General features: G+C 45.2%; 1 protein-coding gene across 1 annotated transcript in view; it reads left to right on the top strand.

Moving 5' to 3' along the window:
• LOC131286349 (uncharacterized membrane protein DDB_G0293934) overlaps positions 1-27,693 on the top strand; it is a 99,105-nt gene that overhangs the window by 68,483 nt on the left and 2,929 nt on the right. The window contains exons 2-3 of the mRNA XM_058315294.1: positions 23,864-23,970; positions 24,224-24,320. Coding sequence (XP_058171277.1) covers positions 23,864-23,970; positions 24,224-24,320 — 204 coding nt within the window. The remainder of the gene's footprint in view (positions 1-23,863; positions 23,971-24,223; positions 24,321-27,693) is intronic.

Genomic DNA, 27,693 nt, shown 5'->3' with positions numbered 1-27,693 from the left:
TTAAAAAACAATTGACATCAAAGCCAAAGTCCTTACGGGTTTGCTCCCACCTTGCCAGGACGAGAGCGTGCTCCCAGATACAGGTGAAAAAAAAAAGCAGATCAGGAAGCCCAACTACCGAAAGCAACGATTTAAATCCCACGAACAAGGATTTTACGACCGGCCGAAAGCGTGAGCGGTAAGCCAAAGTACGTTCCGTCGGATATGTCCTCCGGTCCTCCGAGCCATCATGGTGCGTGTACCGAAAGCCATCCGAGGGGCAAAAAGGACACGACATCGTAAAACGTGTGTGCCTCCTCACCGAACGGTCGAGAGAAGATGGGGAAGGGACTGCCTTGGGCTTTCCCGGCGTTGGGACGTCACGCCACGGTTTAAAGGTTCCGGCAAATTTTCCACTGCAGCTGTTTCGCGCTCAACTAAAAACCGGAGTGTTTGAGTGTCGCGAAAATATGCTTTTCCGGGGTCGGTTCGAGCCTTCGCCCTCCCCTTGAGGAGGTTCCGGATTGCGTTTACCACCACTCCCGGCTGCAAACCGCTTCCGCTTCGCCGTTTTACGAGCGCTGGTGTCGTAAATTCCGCTGTCGAATGTTAATCACATGCACATATTTTTAGATGACTTACTTTTGCCACGGTACGTCTTTGCGGTGGTGGGAAGAACAGGAGCACGACCGAACAGCGGGTGGGCCGGGAAAGCGAGGACCGTCTCCCTGCTAGACACCCCGGGCGGGTGTGCGAGGTTCCGGTGGCTTACACTTTGGGAAAGAAAGTTACGGCACAATCCGGAAAATATACATGCTTACTAATTAGCTCAACTTTCGTCGTCTGCGGGTGCTCGCGCCAGAGCCAGAGCCGTGTTTGGGTGCGCTCGATTTTCCGCCGCAGGAGCATTTTCCCGACGGGGCAGCAGCGTGCCCCAACCGACCGCGCCTCGGTCCACCGGCTCCAATCATCTAAACAACAAAGAAGATGATGCGATAAGCGGTTTTGAGGGTTAAACAAGATTAAGAGAGTCTTAAAAGTGGGTAGATTTTCGCCATCCGGGCGAGTTTTCCATCGTTCGCTTCATAAGCTCCGTGGAAAAAGTTGAAACAACGCGCACCGGCCACGTCTGCAAAGGAAAGGAGCAGCGGCGAGGGCTTTTGTGGCAAACTAAGAGCACACCCCAAAGTGAACAATCGGTTGTTCCACTCGGAGACTGCACGGATGCAGAGATTTTTTTTCGAGTTCTGCTTTAATTCCGATCACCAAAAAGCGGTCGGAAAAAAGGTTTCGTAGTTCCGCATTCGTGTCACGGCTTGCGAAAAGCTGTGGATGCATTTGTTTCTCCTTTTCTTCTCGTGTTTTATGTCTTAGGGTTTAGTGTCGCAATTGTTTACAAGGTCGGTTTAGAGGTTTGTTTTTGGCTAGCATTCTTTTCAGTCTCTTCTTTACTCCCATGTCCAACCAAAAGTCATTCGTTCGGGGTCTTAATGCTGCATGATTCATTGACTGGTTAGACCACGGGTAAATGCATTGAACACGAGCTTAGAACGAACACGCTCGAATGATTTATTCAAGTGACGGGAATAAACTTCGTGTGCTGGAATGTCTTGCTTGAAAATAAAAATCCACCTTGGAAGGTGTATTTTTGCCATCAAAGAATGGTGCATGGCATCTTCAAATGGCGGAACTAAACGGCAAATTACTCCGACCTGATGCTGCTGCATCACGCCAGGGCACGAACCGAACGTAGCTGCCGCGTTGTAATGCATTAATTACTTTTCTTTGACCAATCCATTGTGCAGATGGTTCTCTTGGTGCTTCGCAAGCATTCGTGACATCGCAATTAACGTTGTCATAAAAATTCTGTCCAATGACAATTAAAGCAGTGTTTATGTGGGAGTAGAAATGGTCTTCTATTGAAATAAGAAGTCTTCTCGAGGTCAATCTTTATTGCACTAGTCGGACGCGTACGCGTCAAGCGACGTGATATATGGTATTATGAAGACAAACGTGCAGTTTACATTATTTATTTTTAGTAGATGAAGTAAAAATGATAATTACACAACCAAAATAAAGTCAAAGAAGTAAAAAACAGCTTAAAAATTAAGAGAATAGTGGATTGTGCAAAGCAACGATAAGAAGTGATATTGATTTTCATATGTATCTCCTTCAAATCCATTGGTTAAAATAACAATTTTATGTAGTGAACCGGTGCTGCAAATCGAACAAAATGAAATCAAAACTAATTCAATTCATTTCCACAAAAAATAAAATAAAACAGAATAGAAAAATAAACTCCAAACATCAAACGCCTCGAAATACAATGTTAAATTAAGCTGCAACATAGTAGAAACGGAATCCGTTGGCAAAGAAAACGCGGCGACACACGCTCCAACAAAGCGCCCTGGCCGCCGGAGAGCAATTGTTGTTCCTTTATCTGGTGGAAAAACATTTTCCTTGCTTCGTTTGCGATGGTATTAGCCGTTAGGCTGCGAGCGGAAAGTACTCGCCTTGTACAACAATCTGCGCTAGGCTGTAGTTGAAAAGCTTTCCCTCCCGCAAAAGGCTCCCGAGGTTCTGAGATTTGTCCACCACCGGTCGTACGCCCCCCGCCCTCCCTTTTGCTTCCGCTTCCGCGTTGGAAAAGTAACATCGTTCTCGGTTGCTTTGGCCGTGCAAAAGGTGCCTGCCTCGAAATTGTGTTTAACTTGAGCGAAAATCTATTCGAGAGCGAGAGAGAGAAAGAGCGAGTGGCTGAAAGTGAGGGTGAAAAAAATACTATCCACAAACCATTTCCCTCGTGTCGCCCCAACCCTTGGGAACACGTGAGGGTGGGAGGAAAGCGTGCGCGGGGAACATTCTATTTTCAGACGGCGCCGCCTTCCATCGGCAGGAACAAGGATTTGCTTTTTGGCAACGCTTGGGCCCGCTCGAGGCGGTGTTTTGAATGGTACAAAACTATCCGCATGCCGCTTTTCCTGCCCCTGCTGTCTCTACTATTTTTTATTTTTGCTGCCTTCAGACCAGACACCGGCTGCTGGAGTGTGTCGGAAGCGGAAAGCTGTTCCGGAGCGCTACCGGAACCGGCCTGCAACAACCGTGGGCCAAGCCTTTTCCATCGTCACACCGATTCAATTTGGGGAGCAACTCGGGCAGGACGCGTATTTCAGAGACGATTTAGCATACGATGCGCCGGCTTCGCTTTAAAGCGGACATTTTGGGAACTGCGACGACCGGATGTTCCAGGGTTAAGGGGATATTCAAATTTCTGCAACTGCAACTCGGCGCCCTTTTGTTGGGCTTCCGGGCGCTCAGGGTTCGATTGCACTTGAACGGCCGGCTCCGATGCATCAACTACCACATCCCACCCACACCCCCATCAACATCATCATCGTCGTCGTCGTCGTCTGTCGTCTGTCGATGTTGTCGTCATGGTTTGGCGAGGGAATATTTTATGCACTCTGTGTCCGCTTTGATGTGAAGCACCGCTTGACAGTTGGTGCCGGTTTTGCATAAATTGAATAAAAATGTAATCAAAGTATTTCCATCCCGTTTTGCTACTTACCGGATCGATCGGAAGCGTTTTGGAAATCGATTTTCCGATCGCACGGATGCACAGTCGTTCGATGGGGATTAGTGATGGGAAAATCGACTCCGCAACCAGAGCCGGCTCTGACGAACGCCACAAAATTTTGGAGCCGACTCTGGAGCTGACTCCGAACTACCGGCTCGGAACTAACGGCTCCGAACTACCGGCTCCGAACTACCGGCTCCGAACTACCGGCTCCGAACTAACGGCTCGGAACTAAAGGCTCCGAACTACCGGTTCCAAACTACCAGCTCCGAACTAACGGCTCCGGAGCCGGGTGTGAACAAAGAAACTAATCTCCACGATTCTTTCATTGCGAGATTATGCGAACAAAAAAAAGGGGGGGGGGGGGGGGGGTGTTATTTCGGAGCCGGCTCCACAGCCGATACTTCGGAACCGGTAGTTCGGAGCCGGTAGTTCGGAGTCGTTAGTTCGGAGCTGGTAGTTCGGACCGGTAGTTCGGAGTCGTTAGTTCGGAGCCGGCTCCAGAGCCGTTAGTTCGGAACTGGTAGTTCGGAGCCGGCAGTTCGGAGTCGTTAGATCGAAGCCGGTAGTTCGGAGCCGGTAGTTCGGAGCCGGTAGTTCGGACCGGTAGTCCGGTGCTAGTAGTTCGGAACCGGTAGTTCGGAGCCTTTAGTTCCGAGCCGGTAGTTCGGATCCGGTAGTTCGGAGTCGTTAGTTCGGAGCCGGTTCTGGGCTAATGTCAGAGCCGGTTCTGGGCTAATGTCAGAGCCGGCTTCGGTACCGTTTGTGTGGAGCCGGCTCCGGAGCCGTTAGTGCGCTCCGGAGTGCCCATCACTACTGGTGATGGACAAAAATTCCTTCCTGTGGGTCGCAAAGAAAAACAAGGAATTCATTTATCTATTTCTAATCTTTCGGTCCGATGAAACGTTTCTTCCCTGAACGAACCAAATGCTTTGCATAAATTCTACTCTTGATTTTATGACCGCTAAATTTATCCAGATGGCTGCCCTCTTTTTACTTCTCTTACGTCAACAAAAGTGCATTACGCTTTCCCTGATGCACCCTTTTTATAACTCCTGCCGTGAAACTCACGATCCAGGGTAATGTGATTGAGCATTTGGGTTTTTGTCGGGTTCCGTATTTCGAGTAGGCGTTATTGCATTTCCTTCCCCCCCGCCCCCTTTACTGCCAAATGCATCACGGGAGTTTCGGTTTAGGTACGGTTGATCATCTAAAGTGCTGTTTTGATTGCATCGTCGACATCGTGCAATGATAGTGCTGGGGCGGATTGGATTGCAATATTGATGCAAGTAACGGAAACTTTCGTTTGACGAATGGTTTCGTTGAATTGTTGAAATATCGCTAAGGGGGAAGGGCAGTAAATGTAACATGTAAATTATAGGTTTGTTTACCGTCAACTGTCACAAACACCAAGCGCTCCCATTTCGTGGTTTTTCTCAACCAGAAATTGCATATCGAAATGCTACCCTTTAATAAAGCAATGCGGCAAAGTGCGGTCCATCCAGCATGATTATCACCTTTCGTCGCTTTTCCGATCGAATGCGTTTTTGAAAATTCATATCGTCTGCTTTCGAGAGTAGCCTTCGGGCAGGTGATTTATTAATTTTATGAATATTTAATCAATTTGCTGCACTCACACTCTCCGAACCGAACACCGGCCACCCACAAGCATCTGGTTCCCGGTTCAATCGAGCCAACCTTTAGGGTGATTGCGCTGCTGAAACATGTGTTTGATGTGGTATGTTGGCAGGCATTTTCCTGACCCGGTGCAATTGAACTGGACAACTGGAACAAAAAACGGGATGGCAAAAAAATTCCAAATGGAAAAAAATACATGTCCAGGTGGATATGAAACCCATTTGGTGCAATTAAACACGACGCGTTTTCGGTGGACGAATCGTGAAATGCAATTTTCACCGAGTGAGCGCGTGAAAGAACGGACGGGAAAAAGACATCACCGCATCAGGGAGCATCCCCCGACCAACCACCACCCCACGCCCAAAGGTGGGTGGTAATGGTGTCCAGAACGTGGTGATTGTCCCCCTTCACATACACACACACATGTATACACACATATGTGTTCACTACATGCTTCGGGGCACGATGCGCATTAATGATTTGTTTATCCATAATTCGTCCGCATCATAGCCTTTCCCGATCCAACGCCAACCCCCGGTTTCTCGTGCTCCAGAGGTCCGAAAGTACCCCCACCCCTGCCTATATTATGCATGTTTAATGTGCCGATGCTGCTGGGGTCGATGAATGTTAAAACGCCCGGACAGCTGCTTCAGGATCCGAACCGCGCCATCATCAGCTCCGGTGGACGTTGCAACAATTCATTCTTCCACGGTTTTCCGGCTCCGGTCGGAAAATGTACCACGCACGGTGGAAACGCGGTGCATGCAGCCCCTCGGAGGTCACCCAGGAAATGGCCGCGAGGATCGGCAATTATGTATGTTTTATCAGCAAACAATGGGGGCGGGCAATGCTTTTCGGGAAATGAAAGCGGCGGACAAAGGGATTTCACACCCGGGCGGTCGCTTTTCAACTAATGCGACTCATAATCGTCGGATGAGCGGGCAGGAAAATTGACAACTAACTCTCAAACGGCGCACAAACTGTTCGAACTCACGTCATGCCGAACGGACGTGGGGCCGATGGGAGTCGATGTGATGATTCTAATTAAACCTAATGAACCAAACATAACCGGTTCACCGGTGCAATTAGTTTCCAACTATTCATTCGGCAGATTGATCCGACATCCCGAACCCGTAAAGCTGTTGTTCGGCCGCAAACTAATCACTTTCGATTTGGGGCTGGATTGGGTGTGAAGTTTTAAACCAAATCATCGGATTGTTTGCTCGTCGGTTGCATAATTCATTTGCATGTGGAATTTTTCTTCAACGCTTTTTCATCTCCGGTTAGATTTATTTAGAGAAAGGTGGCCGATCATGACACACGATCAAGGTTAGTATAATTCGTGCAAATGATTTTAGAAAGGCCGGTTCAAAAATGTCACGATCCGGCGGACTCTAGGCTCGTGACCATCGAGTTTTGGTTTTTTGCTGCCGGATTGGCTCTTTGTTGCGTAATCCGGTGTACATGCTAATTAGGGTGATGTTTGTTTGACAAATTAATTTACTCTCTTTCATATAAACATAATAGAATGAACACGAGAAAGTGATTAAATAATATACGCACGGTAAACTTTGCTGTCACTGATAACATGAAGTCGATTATCGATGTGGTTTAGCTTTTGTGACCTCGCGTTGCGGTTGGTGTATTGTCAATCCAAATAGCAATGGAAAAAGATGTATTATAACTCAACATTTTAAATTAGCGCTGACTGTGGTTTCATGTTTCCTCTATGTAAATGTTTGCCTGAAGCTGTTCCCTTTTCTCTTTTGTCCTATCAACCGCTAAAGTGAAACAAATTAGTAGTTTTCAGAGTGAGCAGAACATTACATCTAATGACATGTTTTAATTTAACCGTACTATTTTATCGGATGATACTAGGAATTGAATTCCTCAAATAGCTTCTGCACATAGATTAAATTGTTGCTATTTTACTCCTATCGCCCACTTACCTTTTCGCTAACGTAACGCTACAAATGAAAGTAACGGCCACCCACATAAACCGCAAATAAAACTCCTCGTCTTCCTCTCAACACACGGAAGTACACGTCAGCTGACGACACCGGTATCGTTACACCGCGTTCGCCTGTCATCATCGGGGAAAACTCGTAAAAAGAACGGCTGCTAAAGAATTCATGTTTCCGAACGCTGCACATAAACCGATGTTTGGAACTTGTCTCACGATGTGTGGTGACGCCTGTGAAGCGTTACAACCTGCGTTGGAAGGAACCATTTGGCTGAGTTTTATTCTCATTTAACGACCCCGGGGTGGTCCCCCCCCGTGAAAATGATGGCACACTGTGTGGGTGTTTGGGTGTGCATAGGGCTGGCGTTACGAGTTGTTTATGAGCCACCTGTAAATAGCAAACATTTCTCAATTAATCGTTCATGAGAAACGAAAATTGCACCGAAACATGTGACTTTTATGCATGGCTTTGTCAAACTTTTATCCATCGTTATGTTTGTGCGGTAAAATGCTGCTTGGAGCGTCGGGGGTAGATTTGTTGAATGCCACTTAACGAGTGACGTACGAGCAAGGGTACGCTTTAACTTAAATTTGACAACATCAAGGACATCAGTTTTCGCCATCCACTTTCCACGCTGGCCAATCGACAAATCTCGTTACCATTTGCGAGCGGATCGGTTGACTTCTCGACCCCGAAACTCGTCCGTTTCAATCGTGTCGGCAAAATTTTCAATTCCTCCAGGCACTGGATTCCCTCGCTTCGCCGCCCCCCCTTTCGGAAGGGCCGACGCGAAGCATCATCAGTTATCCGATTATCTTGCACTGGCATCGGCGGCTGGCGGCTCCAGGACACCGAGACAGACGGCTGCCGCCGGCGGGTCAGCCAGCCCGGTCCGGGTTATTACTGCGTCCGGCCGACGTCGGCCCGTTGGAGCCATGTTTATTTATGATTTGGGGCACATCAAACGGATAGGAAGGAAGGAAGGAAGGCACAGGAAGGTGGGTTTGGCGGAAGCAATTTGGGGACGGAACCGTATCCTGCCGGCAGCGGGCAAGCGTCAAAGTGTTGCGTATGTTGCGTTCACCTCCCCCTCCTTGCCTCCCTCTCATTGGCAAAGAGGGTCAGGAGGGTCGCCAGAACGCATAAATATGCGGACAGCTTTCGATATGATGATGAATATGAGCAGAAGGAGTGCTTTTCGATGTTCATATCAATAAAGCAAGCGCACAGAGGTCGGCCCAGGATGCCAAACGGACAACCGGCTCACAATTCACGGATATACGGCCGACTCCGATTCTGCGACTCCACCACCCCGTCCTCTCGGGGAAGCCATTGATTTTGATGGACAACGGGTCGTGGTGCTCCGAGGGAGAAGCCGTACCGACGCTGGCTCGAAGGGCCGTTCGATAAATTACTGCCACGGGTTAACGTGCCGAAGATAGGAGTCTTCCACCGGGATGGGTTTCATTTGTCATTGGGGTTTTCTCCGGCACGGTGGTCCGTCCGGAGGAGGCCTCGGAAAGGGCTGCCCGGCACCTCGCCGCAATGGGAGAAAATTGATAAATTGTAATAACTTTTCGGTTCCGTTCATTTGCCGGGTTGCTTCCGGTTAGCCGTCTTTCGCAGAGCGACTTAAGAAGAGAAGCAGAATGTGCAAAGGTGTGAGGAGTACGGTATGGAGAGCTGGTTGCCTTTGATCTTGCAAACACACTGCAAAGGAACACGAGCAGAACAAAGCAAATGACCATTCGACCGATGCTCTACCGATGTCGGCTGTCTTGTGATCAGTGGGATGCAAATGCAATACCATTTCGAAGAACGCAATGAACCATAAAGCTGATTGTATTCCGTTTTATTTACTATCACATGCAGTTAGATACATAAACATATCTTCGCTTCGATGACGAAGATGTATGATAAATGCGGTTGCAACTTCAAATGAAGAGCCAACTCGATATTTACAGTTTAGGTCAAATATTTCTCGCCAATATTTACAGTTTAGGTAAAATATTTCGCAACACAGTGCTTCTAAAATGTTCTTAATAGTGCTTCTAAAAAGTATTGCACAGTACACTCTGCTTTTATTGCAACACACGATAACCCTTATACTTTAATTTTTTTATTCTACATTTTATTATTTAATTTTGCACTTAAATTCATTAACTTAAAACTTTGCAAATCCACAACTAGCGATTTCATCGTAAGTGTTGAATTGATGTATCAATAACAACTGATAACTAATGATTTTTTGTAAAACAAATGAGAAAAACAAACGAAGATAGGATTCTTCTGCAACTATTTTATCTTACATAAAGTTTATTATTTTTATTGCATTTATTATCATGAAGCTTTTTTGAATATAGTAATATTCTGTCTGTAAATATATCATCCATAAACTCCTCATGGTTTCGTTAAAAATGTTTAAGTAACCATCCAAAAACTAGTCATGACTTGTCAATGTTTGGTTGTACTCAAGTAATTATAAATATATACTTATACACCGTTCAATAGCTTTCTATAAAAGTAAAAAGTTCTTTTCGTATATTAAAAATAAATACGATGTAACTGTCAACAAAAATAAGGTGCCATGCAGATTCGATAAAATCAAAGGACGACACTAGTTAGTAGCACGGCATAATAAGACGAGTATACTTCTAAGGCTTAAAAGAGTTGTTTAAAAATCATTTGACTACGACTGCAAAATGAGCCAAGAACATTTGTTTTTGGCTTAACTGAGGGGGTGGGGTGGCAGGACGAGGCTTTAGTTATTCCAGAACCGATTCGAAGTAAGATCAACGTCAACTGACAGCATACTTTCCTACTCTGACAGCACCATAATCACATCCCCTCGGGGGAGCTTTTCCCAGAGCCAGAGTCATTCAGAGGCTTGCTCACTCGCTCGTCGTCGTCGGCGTCGTCCTTCCGGTGAATATGACTGCCAATAGATTGTGCTCGGTGATTCAAAACGGTGTCAAGCATCGTTTGATCCGGACAAAGAAGAAGTCCGCTCGGAAGGCTCGGAATTGCTTCTTGGCGCCGTTTTCCGACCCCGGCACGAATGAAAAGCTGATAAAGCGCGCTCGGTGCGTCGGAAAATGGAATTGGAAAACTTAACTCCCAAAGGGTGGGTGGGATGGTAAGCGTGGGAGGGTTCGCACGGCACGAAAGATTATCGTAAGGCAGCTTCGTCTTCGAGCACAGCGTTGGAGTGTTAAGTAGTTTTCTTGATTATTGTTCACTTTTTGCCAACTTCCTACTCAGCACTTTTTGTTTTCGTTTTCTATCGGTCGAACTAACACTACAAAGAGCGCCTCGAGTGTCTCTTAGGAACTTGCTGGAGCGTATGCAAAAAGGGGTATAGGGTTCAGACGACCCTACCGGAGCTTACAGCGTGAAGAGCTGAGGGACAATTTTGTGCACAAAATAAAATGTTCCCTTCAATGTAGGCATGTTGAACTGTCGGCATGACTATTTACTTCTTCATGTAGTTGCAAAATTAGCATGGAATAATTGAAAGGTCTTATCTCTCAACAATATGCTTTCCTTACTATTTATTCTTATAACCAACTTTCCACCCTCCAATCAAAATCCTTGAACCCAAAAGGGTCAAACACGGAGGAGGAAACATAGCTTTATCACGGTACGATGTCACTTTCCGCACGATTATTGTGTGCATTCGCAATTGCATAACCCCTCGCGGAAAAACGATTCTCGAACGGGTGATGATCCCATTGAGACGGCCCAAGTGCTTCAGACGTGAGGCGCCAGTCGAGTCGAACGAAGTGGATCGTTGTCGGCACGTTTTTCCTACCGGTCCACCGAAGGACCAGAACGACTATTTTCCCGGGAAAAAGGCGCTTTCCCTTTTCGTCCCCCCCTAATTGTCACCCTCCTCCCGTAGATCGTTGTAAATAATTTGTCCGCTAAAACGAAAAGGGGAAGAAAAGAAACGCTGCGTCGATGAAGTGGGGCCACTATTTCGCCCCATCCGTTATTATTGGCGACCGGGGGGTTATGTTTTCCGCTTCATCCAAGCAGCGCGGCCGTAACGCCCGTTACGGTAGCGTTGTGTGTTATGGTGCGAGTAAGTCTTTTTTTTTTATTGTGCATATTGTTGTGTGTTTTTTTTTTCGACCCTATTTGCCATTCGAAAGGACGCCACTGTCGATGACATGTCGATGATAATATTTCCATCCATGCTTATGCCGACCATTGTCGCCGGAGGAGTGTAAGTAGGTTTTCGCTTGCCATGCACGCATACAATCGAATGGCAACGGCTCCCACCGGACCACGGGGGGACAGGCAGATAGTGGCTGTAGGATAAAAAAGGGTCCTTCTCGGTTCAGGAAGAGGTAATTCAAAGGTCTGCTCAATGTTAATGGAAACCGCTGTAGCTTCAACTGCATGAGCAGCGCATAGATACGCACATGAATGTATTATGTCGAGCAGCGTTGGATCCGAAGTTTTCCAACTTTCCTCGACGTCGATCGGTATAAACAAACACACGCGCAAAAACAAAAACCTTAGTACCAAACCTTCTAGTATCTCCCCAGTCCTCGGCCTGCTTAATCAATTCCAACAGCTTCCGTTCTGTTTGCCAAAGTTCTTTTCTTTCTTCCCAGTGTTGGTAGTCTAGCGAGGCGAGGAAAGTAAGCAATAGACAACTGATCCGTTTGTCGTTTGCCACCTCGATTCTCATCATCATCGTGTGTGACGGCAGGCCGTTTGTTTGTGTCAACATTCTGGGAACATTGATTTGTGCGCGTCTATATGTGGGTGTGGGTGTGTGTGTGAGCCCGGTTGGTTTCATTTGAGTCAGAAATCTTGAATCTCTCAGGGATATTGACAGTCTTATCAGGTTTCGATGCGTGCTGTCGAAGGCAAATCGTTTGATTAGAACCAACTGAGAAGGATGTTTGTGCTCGGTTGAACTGTTTGAGGGAAATCTGTGCATAAAGTTAACTCTCCTTCGTTCAGGAAAATAGAATCTGGAGGTTAAGGCATCGCTGGCTAAGCTTGAAATATTATATTTTTAATATAAATTTCTATAACGAAAAATGTTGTACGATTTTGAAAAGGTTTTTTGAGCTTTGTTATTCTTATTCCTAATTTTGTTATCCGACCATTTTTTCTGAATTTTGTTATTTTCTATTCCGTATTTATTAGTTGTTCCAACAATTAATCTTTCCGTTGTAGGTATTTTGTCTCAATCCCTCTCGACTAAATTCGAAGAAATCGTCCTTCCCTCGGGAAATATTCGCTGGCATTTGAAAGCTTTTGCCAATGTTGCCATCCATCGATGCGTGCCCCAACATGCATGTTGTGTAATGAATCAACTTTGTACACACGCTCCATCTTCCATCCATCTTAACGTCGCCTTTCCCCGTGGCCACATCAACCAGACTGATACACGATACAGCTCGTCAGGCTCATCAGTTCATCCGGCACTTGGAAAAGCTTCACGGCCTCTATTGAACGGCAAGCAGCAGTTTGGAGAAGCCGAACCCACCGCCGAAAACCGATAACCATCTCGCGGGAGGGCAACGGAGTCGCGGATATGCAAATTACCTTGGTGTAATCATTAATGTTAATTATCAATTCATACGCCAGCTCACGCACTCCGAAGCGAAACGTGCGCGTTCTTACATCAATCATCCGTCTTACATCAATCAATGCTTGGCGTGAGGTTGGAATCGGCCAAGGGGGAGGCAAAAATTGGTGGGATGGATGGTTTGGGTGTTCGTTGTTTTGTGTGAAAGTTTTTCCACCAAATTGGGGCCATACTAAACCCAAAATCGTGCAGAACCCCGAGGTAGATTGGGAAAGTTTCTGAGCGCTCGGTTTGAATCAGATCGGCGAAGGGTTGTTACAAATCGTTGAGTAAACATTAAGTCGCATTTATCAAAACCCTTTTATTTTTGTTATAACATAAAACACAACGGGAAGGGAAGGCCAACACATAAACAATTTTTTCAAAATATATAAATTTGATTGTATACTCTTTTTTCTTATTTTGGATTATATTTATTTTTAACTGTTTTATTTCATTCCTTCCCTTTTCTAAACAAATGTTGTTAATTTAAACTTGATTGCTGTACAAAATATTGCTTAATTTAGAAAAGCGTTATCGGTAAACATGTTTTAATGTGTAATTCTGATTAAACCCTAATCGCTGATTGAACCATTGACTGCTCTATCGGGTTCTGCCACATTAAATGCAATTTCCAACCATGTTAGCCATACGCTCGTAGAATGCAATTGGCTCGTAAGATAATATTTACCTGTTAGTTCCCGGTATAGTTTCCATTATTTCCGAACCGTTATACTCCGGCAGTGTGAAAATTTCAGGCGCGTCGACCACGAACTCCTAATGCACTCTGCAAACATCTGCAAGCACATAAGCACCCGGCCTCGGATGTTGCAACGTGCACTTAACCTCGCCTAGCCTAAGCTTAACTCATTAGCCAATATGTTGAACAATAATTGTAGTGTTTTACCAGCATCCCAATCGCATGACTCTGTGCTTTTGTGTGTGTGTGTGTATGCGCGCATAGTGGTAGCGGCGGTTTGCATTCGGTCACGGATATATTTCCCGATCACGGAAACACGCTGTGCTCACCTCCGACGGGGAGGTTCGAAAATCCTTTTTCCCTCCCACTACACTCAGCGAGTGTGTGTGTGTGTGTTCGGATGTTCGATTTAACGACACGTTTTCCAATCGACTAGCTGTCACGATTCTACCGCATGCAATGGTACGCCCGCCGCAATGGCGCCGCGCTGGTCGGGAAAAGTCGAACCAAAAACCCGGGGCGCTCACTCCCACTTGTCAGAGGTTGGAAAAACCTCGATGGCATCGCCCGGGTGGGGAGGCAATTTTTCACTCGATGTCATTCGTCTAATCGCTGTCTCTGTTCTTAAGTAAAGTTTAATTTCCATTCATTGGCCACCTGTGCGCGTCACGTATGCACCGATCGGGCGTTCCGACAGTGACTTGGGAATTGTTTGCTTAGTGACATCCGAATCGAAACGCAAGGATTGTGGTAGAGTTTTAATCTTTGAAACATTTGTTGAACAAAATGGAGCGCTTGCGGGAGGGTTTAAATTAAGTTTCCTTATTTTTCATTTAACTTTTTCTTACAATAAAATGTTGTTATGCAACATAGCATTCGCAAGTGCAACGATTAAAAATCGTCCAGAGAGATAAACTCTACGGGAGCCAGTCTTAAACTTTGCACTGCTAAAAGTTGTCGTACGTGATGTGGTTGCCGAATCGGTGCACTTCCGGGACACACTCACCACTGCCCGGTGACAAGCAGAGGATCAAGCGCCAACCGAAGCATTCGTATGCGTGCGGTACACTTTTGGGGATTAAATTTAAGGATCAATTCATTTTGTGTGTCTTAAATTTACCTTTCACATAATAAATCACATTGGCCAAAGGACGACCGTATCCGTCTCACGTGGTTTCCTGACTCAAAGAGAGAGACAGCACACCGACCTCGTCTTCTTTTGCGCGTCCCTAGGACCAATTGCTTTGCAAACAGTGGCAGAAGCCAGTCGAACCGTGCCATTTTTCGTTCCATTTGTCGTACGAGTCGGAAACGTTCCTTTGGGGTTTTCGGCTAATGTCTAAGCTGGTCCCTGTAACAGGGTTAGGGTGGTTGTAAGAAGCAGATCGGTTGCGAGTCTTTTTGAATATGTGTGTGTTCCTTTTTTGGATAGGAATTCATTGTTGAAGCACCCTCCTCCGCACATAGCCTTCGCTTGGCAGCCGGGAATTCTGATTCATGCTATGTAAACCGCAATTCGACCCGTCTTGTTACGTTTATTAAGCGTATATTCATGAGGACACGCTCTTAGTGTCGTCTGTGTGCTCTCTTCTTGCATTATCTTTGAGAAAGGATAAGTTAGTGATTTCGGTTTTTGAAAATGCCATATCCCTCCTTTCCTAACTGGCTCGTTCCTACGTGAGTGTCCCTCCGTTCGAAACGGAACACTTGACTCTACTTTGCGACCACCCCGGATTTCGAATGGCACAAATTTGCTCCACCTTCACCGGGGAACCTCAGTTGTGAGCCCTTGGGACACGTTAGCGGGAAGCCGCCGACAAATGTTTCGATTCCATTCGGTGGAGTGTGGCCCGATATCCCGCTGACCGTGGCACGTTTGTGTATGTGCCGGGATGCCAACGCTGCTCAGGTCTATTGAATTTTCCCCAGATTAAACGGAAACGCCACCGGAACGATGTTGTCGTGTAGCGGTTTGGCCCCAAACCACCAACAGCGGGGACACAACCGAACCACCACGAACCGTTTTCCGGCGTGTACATTAGCCCATTTTGGGGGGGGGGGAGAAGGCGCGAGGTGGTTAGGTGAGGTCAACGTGATTTCCCGCACAGCAACAATGCCGGCGCCCTAATCTCGACACAATAAAATTTAGATTAGAAGGAAAACCGAAATGCGCAGCGCAAACGTTTGGTCCGTCCGAGCGAACGAGGGACAGAGAGGACGGGCGAATTAGAGAGAAACACATCGTGGACGAAGAAAATGTCCACCGTGGGGGGGTTCGAGAATTAGTTCTTTCTTAGGAATTCGAGCACGAGTAGCCAATCTTTGGGGCTTTTCCTTGGAAGGAATCGAAAATGAATTCTTTTTCGGAATAAAATGTTGAAATTGTTTGCTCGGGAAAACTACCTTTATCTACGCTTGCCGGTGAAACGCTTTCAGTTTATTTCCATAAAAGAAAATAGAAAAAGTGTGGTTGGATGTGTGAAAATATGAAAAAGGAAAATTTGATTTTTTGGATAGGAATAACGCAATAAAATAAATTGTAATGGATATTGACCAGCGAGGTGAAGTACACCGGTGATGGAAAAATGAAATGGTTAATAAAACCTGTTTGCCGTACGAAATGGATCATAACATACATTTAAAAGAGTGAACGACTCCGCCAGCTCCGGGATGTTCCGGATGTTCTCGGCACTCGGGCGTGTCGAAAAACAGACAAATAAAATGTCCAAACTACTGATACCCCGGGAAACCGACGATCCCGAACCCTAGGAGGACAGTTTTCCTTCGCTTTTGGTTTCCCATGTTTCGGGTCGTTAACATGTTATGCTTTCCCGAAGCTTCCCCCTGTCGCTCCGTACCGGGTTCCGGTGTCGCGCCAAATTAGTTTCCTAACCTTTCCCCCGACCTCCGCTGGCCAAACTTTTCCTGGCCTTTCGTTTCTTTGTGTGAGGAGGTTTGTTTATGTCATCATTTTCCTACTTTTCCTTCCTCTAGCACACACACACTGCCAATCATTGAGTTGACCGGAAGGAGCCGGTAAAAATCGGTTGTCATTTTTTCGCCTGTTGACTCAGGGGGGGGGGGGGGGGGGGGGGGGGGGGGGGCGCATGTCGTGCGTCGTCGAAAAAGTTTCCTTCCCCACACACGACCAGCACTCTCCCTCCGTTGGAGCTCATGTTTCTTTTGGTGTGTTCTCCGTTTCTCCGGCATATAATGTCGTCCGTTCGCTAGCGTTGGGGAGTTATAGGCAAGGATGCATGTTTATAAAACTTTTATCAACTGACAAGCTAGTTTAACCTTCCTTCCAGCAAGCGATCTGTGGCGGTCGTGTAGTTGATGCTCGCCGAGGAATAAACGATGCCCATGGCTTAGGGCTCGTTTTACCGCACAAATCTTTATTAAACGGGACAGCGGCACAATCGCGCGCCGTACCATCGCGCGGGTGACAGGGGATTGGAGGAAATGTGACACTTTTCCGGACCCCATCACCGGAAAAGCTGGCAGCCCTCGGGATAAGAGGAAAACTTCGCGCCACAACACATCCGCGTTGCGAAACCGACGAATTTATTTCCACCAATCCGGGGAAGGAAGAACAGCGCGATCTGCGGGTGCCACCTAAACGCGAGGGAAAATGAAACGGTGGAACTTTCCACGGATAGCCCAGAGAAGCTAAAGGAAACCTCATGATTGAACCTGTCCGAAGCGACGTGTGGTTCCGGCCCGCAAGGTGTTTTTCTTTTTCGGCTAGAGCTGATGAGCTGGTGAACGTTTTCCACCGAAGGTTCCGAAAGTTTTCGACGGTAGGAGTCAGCTCGCATGATTCAGTTTGGAGACACATTTCAAACGCCGCACAATGGGATTAGAAGCTGGTTGAATAACTATACTGAAAGATATCTTTAAAAAAAACAGTGATAAGAATTTGTCTAATTAGTTCTTCCTTTAAGAGAGAAATAATTATGGCTTTTGTTTTAGTAATTTTTAAAATTATTTGGGCCATAGAGCAAAAATTGATATTGTAGAGAGTTTTAATCTTCAACTGGAAAATTAGACAAAACAATATTTAAATTTCGTTTTGTTTACATAAGTGTTGTATTTCAACAGCTTTAAGTATTCAATTTAAGACATGAATTTTTCCTCTTTCAAACAAAGCATTTTATTGTTCATCAGGATAATTTTTACTTTCATCGTCTTATCACTTTAATCACAAAAATTGTCTTTGTTGAAAATGTTATGCTTTTATTTATATGTTTTTTCATAAAGTTCCAATAATTGCTCCAAACTTCCCAATGTGCGCAAGAAGGTGTAAAAGATGGGCTACAGTAAACGGATCAGCGAGAGACACAAAAGCGTAACACCCAACATTGGCAAGGAAATGGAAAAGCGAACGAACGAACGTTTTGCTACCAGCATGCATAAATTATGTCAAAAATGGTTTGTCTTCGGTTCAGCAGTGCCGAGGCGTCGGTCGGTCGCACCGGCAGACGACAGCCGCATGATTTGATATTAACTAATTTGAAAACGGATAGCATCAACCGCGGAGAAGTTCAGCGGAGGCGTTCGGAGCAGCACGCCAGCAACTGTCCGCTCAGATGTTTTGGCGTTGATATTTATCTTGGTCGGGTTCCGTTCCGGTTTATCTCCGGTTGGAGTCGCGTTGGCGGTGGTTAAATCTGGTTCTCCTGCACGCGCGAGTCTTCTAATTGGTAAGTGACTGCTGTCATGCTGTAGATGGGGATTACTGTACGCGTGGTCCGTTGCGCTTAAACTATTTCTTAAACAACTTTGCTCGAGCTTTCGATGCAGCTGCAGCCTTCACATAAATCCATGGTCTGTTGTTTGCAATCTAGGGTTCGGTGTTACTGTGCTTGTGTTGCGGGCGTGAAATGCGGGTTTCCGTTTGTTGCAATTGAAAGGGAAAATCGGAAGGAATGTTTCGAACGAGCATTCCAGCGCCAAACAGCAGACCCCTTTTTTCCTTCACCCGACGAGCGACTGCAACGGATACCAAAGCGAACCTATACTAATTCAATAAAGTGCTCCGGCTCGGTGGCGCATTAACCACAAGACGTTTGTAAATATTTGAAGAAGAATCCCAATAGCAGACGGGAAACTATGGGGCAAACCCCGTGTTTGGTCCCGACTCCATTCGTTCTCCGGTGGGCGAAATGATACTATCCTAACACCGGCTGAGCTTTTCCTTCGCCGCAATCCTTGTTTGCCTTCGGTAATCGGAGACACACGGGAAGGTTTCTGTTCGCTTCGACATCATCCTGTCGTCGGGCGCTGCAACTTTTTCAATTATGACAAATTTAACACCCGGAGATCGATCCGAGTACCGGAAACGGAAACAATCGAAAGCCAGTCAAGGGATTGGAACTGGATGCTTCTCCACCGAGACCAATTGGATGCTTTCTTCCGGTGTACGGCAAACGTAAGTCTATCTTTTCTTGCCGTATTGAAGTCAAAGATTTCCTCCTTACGATCGAATTGTTGTAGATCGAAGCAAGCATTCCGATGTCCCGTTCGACGTCGGCCACGGCGTGGGAAAGTGTTTTAAGTACACAAATAAACAGCATAAACAACGCTCGCTTCACCTTCCCTCGGGAAAGTGGAAACTATTCTTGCGAAGCCCCATCATGCTGCAACTTGTCTTGGTGGCCAGTGGGTGGTGGGGTGGTGTCATCTTACAACATTTCCACCACCAAAGTGAGGGGGGGGCGTTATATTGGAAAACTTTGATTTATAAATAGCATCGCTCGAGGTAAACACATCGAACGCTCGGCGTCGGAATGTTTTGATTGGCCGAAGAAGTGCCCGCAGATGATGTCACCCACACCCGCAGATGGGGTCGGAAAAGGGGGAAAGGATGTGAGCGGGAGAGGGTTTGTGGCTTCGGTTCGATTTGTCATTTATTGCTTCGGGCGAGAATGTGACATTTTGCACAAGGGAAAGAAGTTTGATGCTAAAAGGCAAGTTGATAATTGCACTGCGGTTCGGAAACTTTTCCGTGTGATCCAATCAAATGATGTGAGAAAATCGGAGTTAAAAGAGTTGTGGTGGAAAATTGGTTAGCTAACGTTTACGCTTCATACAATTAAAAAATTACTTTTATTACTCTGTGGGCTCTTAACGGTTAAAAATAAGTTCGAGCAATTGAACAGTTGCAAAACTCGAATGGTTTATCAAATTGGCTTCTCACACTTTTAATAAATAATCTCCGTAAATAGTGATCTAAAATATTATCTGAATTTCAAGTTTAAAATCATATTTTGGCATCCTGTATCTTTTTTCTATTTTGAACATTCAACTCAATTCAAAATATTCAAAATATAACAACTAGACAAGTAATTGCCTTGTGCATCATATTTGGCAAATTGAAAGCCCAAAATAATGAAACCTATTTAAACAAAAGTAAAGGAACATTCACGTAATACCACAGTGGAGTGAACGAAGAAAATGTCCACTCCGTTATAAATTGCAATCGATAATATCCATTAAACAATGCATCATTTCCTTTCCTTGGAAGTGCGCTCTGTAACTGCGAACTGAAAACCATGTGGGAGTTTGGGTACTTCCCAACCCACAAACCACAAAATAACAGACGTGGCCGCCTTCCCTGTGCTCACTTCGCTCGTAGGCATCCGAACTGGAAAAGGGTACCACACTTTGCGGCAGAAAATTGCATGTTTTCGCCGCCGGTAAGTGGATGTTTTCGTGCGCCTGAAAACATATAACTATTCCACTGGCGCGCCAGGACGTCTCCTCCGTGTGGCGTTCCAACAGACACAATTCGCTCCCTCTTCTTTTTTTTTTACGAATAGAAAAGCGAACCGGAAAGGCAGCACTTTCTTACTCTAGCCATTGCTTCACCTGGTCCTCGGATAGGATGAGCCCTCCTAATAGGATGTAACCCACTCTCTTCGCCCGCTCCCAGAATCCATGCATGATTGAAGGGGGAAATTATTACTTTTCCCCGACTCAAAAAGACTCGTTTTTCTCATTCATTACCGACGCAGAATACCGGCAAAAGGCTAGGCAAAAAAAGAAACAGAACTGGCCCGACGACGAACGGAACCGTTTGAGGACGATGATGATAATGATGAAGAGCATGATTGGATGTTTAATATTTTCCGCCTGAGCGGATTTTTCTTCTCCGTACTTCCGCTTTCTCCGTTTGATCATCCTCCGTGCGAAGAGAAAAAGAATATAAGCTACACTCGATTGGCTCGGAACAACATCTTGATCGATCGCTGAGGGATACGGAAGATTTACGAACAATCTTTACTTGGGAGAAGTATCGCGATTCGATGCAGGATAGGCGCGTTTCGGTACGGGCTCCAAGGGTTTTTGTTCTTGTTTTGCTATTGTGAGATTAAATTTGTGATATTAAGATTCGTTCGGAGGAGTTGGGGGCGACGCTGATGTTGAAGATCCAAATCACGATTTTGTTTTTTTTTGTTTTGGGAAAAACATAGAGCCATTTCAACACTTGCTGTACTAATACGGTTCGGAAGAAGAATTACGATTTATCGATTAAAAACCAATCCATTTGCTTGCAGACAACGCTTCGTTTTGTAAAACATCCGATCCGTTTAACGATAAGAAGACAATTTACAAAGTCAATAGAAAAGTTTTGGCTCGCAACGTAACAACGTGTGCCTTTCAATGAACTCGTACATGGGGCATCCATCGCCCCGATCCAAGCAGGACGATAAGCGGCAGAAATCAAGTGGTTTGTTATTTCATTTCTCGCACTCAGCGCGCGCGCGAAGACGGGCAGGATTTATTACGTGACCGTATTCCCCAAACGCCAGGATGATACCCGTCGAGTTTACCACGTCGAGTATGGCACACTTCAGCAACCGGATCTCCCCGCCTTCTCCTCCGAGCCGGGGAAAGGCGTGGGCACGGGAAAAGCTTTTCGATGGTGCTTTCAATCTAATCTATCACAAATCATGTTTGCGCGATGTTTGTCTGTGTTTTTTTTCTCTTGCTTGGAATTCTTCGAACAAAGTGGAAGAAGAAACAAAAAACGCAAACCATTATCCCATCACAGCATCGTTTGCATTCTCTGGAGAATTTTCCGCCTCGTAAGGTCCTGTGTTTGCGTATGTATGTGTGTGTTTTCCACTCATCCGCTAGCCGCCGCTGCTCTCAGCACCGTCAATGAGTGAAAATTGGCAATCAACCACAACCAGCGCCCTTTCTCCCCGTTTTCATTTCCCTGCTCGTGTTACATACTCGCCCGATCGTGTCATACGGACCATGTTACAACATTATCACTTTCAATTCAACCTCTCCTCCCAACGCCACATCGTCGTCAGGTGGGCGGAACGGTGTGCTTTCGAAGTGGTGCTATCTTTTACGCTTCTACCAAGTGGACGAGATCTGTCGACTTTTCGCAACAACGCCGGGCGGAACGGGGGGAGCGCGGTGTGTCATGTAGTGCCGCCGGGGTTATTAATGGTGCATGGCGATGTTTACATCGTTGTAATGGGCGTCCGTATGTGTGTGCGTATGCGTGTGTGGTTGGCCGTCCCTTCGCATCAGCAAAATCTGCGCGGGATAAGGAACATACCCGAACACGATACGCTTGCCAGCTGGCTTATGTTTCGTTCGGGGTTTTTTTTTCTCCTCTGGTGAAACAAGCTTTCACCGCTGAAGCCAGGGTTTAATGGAGTCATGGTGAGAGAAGGATAAGGGATGGTGTGGGGTAAACCAATTTTTTTCTGTACCTTCTTTCGAATGCACGTCAATTGAAACAGCTGTCGTCGGCAAAGACTTTCAATTGGTGTATCGAGGTATCAAAACGGTGATTGAATTTGTTTTCAATTTACGCTCAAATTAGAAAACAAACATTTAAACGATGTACTTTTTTTTAATAGCTTATCAGAAATAGAGGGGCTAAAGATAGATATAATTTAATAACGTTTTTAACTGTAGCCATTTTATTTAGTTTTAAATTCATAAATGAAAACTAATAGTTATTACGGCAGAGTAAACTACATTTTACCATTTGGTTCATAAATGTGAGCTGAATAATATAAAAATAATATAAAAATTTCAACTGTTAATTTATAAATAATAGTATGTATTGAAAAAAAAAAATTAGAGGTTCAATTCGATTACATAAAACCCGCATTTTGAAAGGATAACACTGATTTGGTGAAAAGTTAACCGAATTTTCTAAACCAAATAAACAGATTTAACATTATTTATGAAATACCTCTTTCGTTGACCAAATAAGTTTTTTTTACAATGTTTGAAAAATGGCTAAACTAGTTTTAACAGCTTTAGTATAAGCTATCACCATCAAAATGGTGCATAGCATAAATTGTACAAAACACCATGCGCCTCCATTAGTGACTCGCTGTGTGACATTGCCAGAGTTTGGGTCTAACTTTGAACATGTTATTCGATTTTATATCGAAATGAACATTCTACACATAAATTCGCTACTCTTCGTGCTTTTACAAAAAAAAAAAACAAACACAATGGCTAGTAAAGATACAAACTATCCATTCCCGTCCAGAAAAGGGCAACGCATTTGATGGTGTTAAAAACCTTTTACAAGTTTTCAAACAACCAAACGAGCCAGGGTCGCACTACAGCAGCACATTAATCATAATAATTTCTCACCATCAGATAACGCTCACCACTTTGCACGAATTCCATCCATCCCCGCCAGTCGACCGCAGACAAAAAAGAAGGCAGTCGTCGACATGATTTAATTCACTCCTCCGCCATCATCATCACCGGAGCGAGAAAAAGTAATTTAAATTAAAATAATGAACAAAGAGATCTCACTACGCTGTCAGCTGATAGGATCCTTAACTTCTTGTGCAGGAAGAAGCCTGGCGACGAAGGGCGAAAGGGAAGCAGTGTGTAAAACAAATCCCCTCTCCGAATGGGCAAACTTTTGCTACTTTTCGCACGTTATCGTGGCCACGGCCACTTCGCTTAGATTTTACAGCCAAATGAATGCGCAAATTAACCTTGATTTCTATATTTACCTTTTTTGGGCGGTGAAAAGGTTTCACTGTCTCGCTCGGAAAGTGGCTCGGAGAACAACAACAGTTTCTTCACGGATCTGAAGCCTTTTCTTTCGGGGGTTCTAAGGGTTTGGTAGAAGGATTTGGACCGAATGGAGGCAGGTATGGGTGGCTAAATATAGCATCTGTTTGGCTTTGTATCCGTAAACTCCTGGTTTAGCGTTTTTTTTTTATTTGACGAATCTCAAACACGGTTTCACAGAATCTTTGCAAGCTCTAACAAAGATGAAGTGAAGTAATTGTAATGTCATCACTTCTAAAATACTTGTAATTCGATTGTATCTCCTTTACTGACAATAATAATATATAAAGCTTCTCAAAGCACCCGAAAATAACCCGACTTCGTTTTGCTCTTATTTTCAGAAATCTCTACTAATTGGCCGTATTCCGGTCGCTCAAATGACGGGTCCGATCAAAAGAGGTCTCCTCTGGCAGCAGCGTGATAGACTTTTCTCCCGATGGAAGGAGAGGTAGGTATCAAACACCCATCAAACAGTGGCCCACCCAGCTTTTAGCCCAGCGCAATGTTGTACCTAAAATCACTGGACTTGTCGGTTGGAATCACCACCGCAGCTTGAAGTGTCCACAGGGTGTTTCTCGGTCCTTTTCATCCATTTTATGGTGCGGCCATTGAGTTTGCGGGTGCCATTTGCTTCCGGTTTCCGGTCTGCCGCCCTGGCATGCGATACTAATGAGTCCGTTAACTTTGATGCTTCATTTCAGATACTTCATCCTAACACGTGATTATCTCAATTGTTTCAAACGAGCCACCGGATCCGCGTCGGAAAAGATCTCCGACATGGGACAGTTTATATTTAAGGTAAGTACGGGCTTGTTGTGGTTTTTTCGATGCTTGGGCTTGGGACCACGTGTACCTTTGTGTTTGAAGTGTACACAGTCCCAAGGTATGTCGAACCGTTTTTCAATGAATTTCAATTGTCCCATGGTTGGAGCAGAGTGGAAACTGTTCTTTATGGCAATAATGGCCCAACTGTAGCACACCGGACCGCATGGCATAATTAATGCACAAACTGTGAAACTTGTTCCTGGTGGAAACAAACAACACAACCGTTGGAACGTAGCCATCGACCACCACACTTCTAAACACGGGGACAGATTGGAACGAGCTTCGTTCCCGGAGGAGGAAGAGATGTAAATCCCATCGATATTTTCCACGGTCCCCCAGCATCATCGTACGGGACTCGAGCGAGAAATACCCGCCCATTGAATGGTTTGTTTTCCTCCATCGGGTTTCCATCGGCCGCTGGACAGAGACGGAACAAGGCAAAATATTTACGCAACCACGGGACGAGTGGCGACGCGAAATACCGATGAAAATTTCTCCAAATCCTCCGATCGACGGCATGCTCGCTTGCGAATGCACCTCGCTGTGGATGCATACGGCATAAGGGAAAAGAACACGCTCCCAAGCGCTCCACTGTGGACGACTGTCGACGACGTCTAATGACGTGCATCTTTTTCCCAAACAGCGTTTGGGCTAGGGCTATGCATTGGATTTACTGCGCAAGGTAAACATTCAGCAGTAAACTCACGACAATGGAACAGTGTGTAAACGGTGAAATGCGATTACGGCACGAAGGTCCTTTAGGGAAATTGATTGCCATTTCGTTAGCAGCAAATAAGCTGTCGCGTAAAAGTTCTGTAATGGTTGAAACTAATTTTTTGAATCATTTTCGATAGATCGTTTTCAGAAACAAACTATTTATTTTTGTTAAAATATTGTTTTTCTTCGAACATTAAAAGGTTGATATTTTTTTAAACAAAACTATTGAAACATATTTTATTTGCATTAAAGTCCATTCTTGAGTTTTTAATTTTGTTGTTCTTGCAAGAAATAACACCCCTGATAAAATTATTGTGGCGCTGTATCAAATAACTTTCGGTTTTTATTTTCATCTTTTTGATAAACATATGTGAGTTATAATGCATAACACACCAGAATTGATAAAGTTCATTTCTATAGAAAAAACATATCACAAAATCAATTACAAATTTGAAACATAAAATTAACAAACACTTGTTTTAAAATGTCCCTACATTTGTTCATTTAAGTACTGCGTGAAATATACCTTATCGTCTGGAAAGGTGCTATAAATATCTCTACAAGCATTGAGTTTACTTCTCAAACGCTAAAACATGCACCGACTACGCATTGGAACCGATTAGAAAGGTGGAAAGTACGTTCCTACGACGTGAAATAACGCTTGGTATTCACTGCTAGAACGGTTTGAATGTTTAAGCATTCGTGTACTGCAAGGTGACGACGTCCTTCGACGTGTTTGGCATTTTGGTCTGGCGCTAGCAATCCTACTCATTCGACATCGTCGCGGTCGATACGAATCAATGCATATAACCGCATGTTGGGAAGTGCATCACGTTCACTGCGTTGACTACCGGAGGAAGCCGCTTGGCGAATGGTTAGAGAAAGAGCGCTGTGTCTAGGACACTTCTCCACCAGATTCCCGTCTGGCCAAAGCCTCATCTCACCCCCTGGACGCTAACAAAACACACGGCATCGAGCCCATCGTTCGGGTGGAAAAATCATTTTCGCACATTTTCGCACGATCGAGCTCCGGATCGGTGGTTCAAGCTGGCGGAAGAAAATTTCGAAAAAGGACGTCCCGACTGATTGCTCCGTACCATTTTTCCCATCCATCGGACGGGCGGATGCGTTTGTTTCGCGCGCGCGCCTGTAAACACAACTGTGCGTTAAGGAAAAGTCGAGCCGTTCGAGACGACGTTTGCATAGGGGGGAAGTGCATCGTACGCTTCCATTTAGGATGGCTTTCGAATAACGATGGAAGTCTAGGAAAATACAAAAAGACAACAATGAACGCCCTCGCTGCATGAAACAAAGAGCTTTTTCTGCCGAGAAAATGCACTTTTCCACCTTACCGGGAACGCGTCCCGGTCGTGCCGCCAGCGGACGGAATGCAATTAAGTGCACTTTACCACTTGCACAAAAATCAGATGTTTGTTCAATGGAGTGCATATAAATTGCTTTTAATTGATTCGCACGAAACCCGATCGGACACCGTCTGTTGAACCTCCGTATCGTCCTGGTCTGGTCTGTAACACGGTACTCGTTGTTCCCTCGCGGGACAAAAAAACCTACCGTTCAGGTCAACCCATTTTCTCGTACCACTTCGTCTCGGCAGACTAACGATCCTTATCGGCACAACTTACAACTCCGGCGTAAGGTTCTGACATCGTAGAGAAGGCTTTTAAAAAAAAAAACCGAACATGTAAAGGATTACACGCAGCCGGTTCTTAATCCCCATAAAGTCAGCACGGGCATTTCGGGGTCTGGCTAACGAGGAGTGAAATAAAACGAAGAGGAAAAGAATCGAAACTCAATCAACAAATCCAATGAACCTGACTCCGCTGAAAGGCCCCGACGGTGTGTAAAGATCCGTATCCGGTTCAAGTGCTTAATCAAACACGAAACCGTAGGTTATTAACATCTTGCGAACGGATTCGGTTGGCATTGGGGTGGCCTCCAACGGCCATGTAATACGCTGCTGAACGTTGGGATTTTTCGCGACTGATTTGCACGTTACCCCTCCGTAGCACTCGGAGTGAAGGAGGCCGACGACACTGATTAACTTTAATTCCCACTTCGAGTGCGAGTTCCCGACGCCGAGCGTCCATAACCCCGATCACAGTTCGGTGATTATTTTTGCTCCCGTTGGCGCAAACTTTACGACCCCGGTGGGATTTTATTGCTATCGAATTATGATTGCCGGAGTTACAGAACTTTGATTGCAGTTCGTCAACCTCTTTTTTTACTGTAAGTTACATGGCCTCTAGTGAGGATTACACACAATAAAGCGTGGCCAGAAAACATTCTAGCGCCTTTTCCTACGTTTTTTACTTTGACAAATGTTGATTGTATATTTTTTAATATTATACAAACATTTGTTTTGGATTCCTTTCCACGCAACAAACAAGCAAACTTTGTTTTGTCCTTTTATTGTGCTTTCTTTAGTGTGAAATGATAATCTTTAATGAATAATTTTTCAACTACTAACACTTTTCATCCGAACGAATAAAAAAAATGATTGGTAGTTACCGTCTATTCGCATTCGGCTTAATTCTAATTATCCCCCCGCGACCCGTGTGCCGGTTAGTAGGGGAATTATATTTTCTCCTTGATTAATCGGTTCACTATC

This window comes from Anopheles ziemanni, chromosome 2 (genome assembly GCF_943734765.1).
Source record: "Anopheles ziemanni chromosome 2, idAnoZiCoDA_A2_x.2, whole genome shotgun sequence".
In the NCBI taxonomy this organism is placed as follows: domain Eukaryota; kingdom Metazoa; phylum Arthropoda; class Insecta; order Diptera; family Culicidae; genus Anopheles; species Anopheles ziemanni.
Note: the sequence above shows the minus strand (reverse complement) of the source record. Positions and strands in the feature narration are given on the sequence as shown.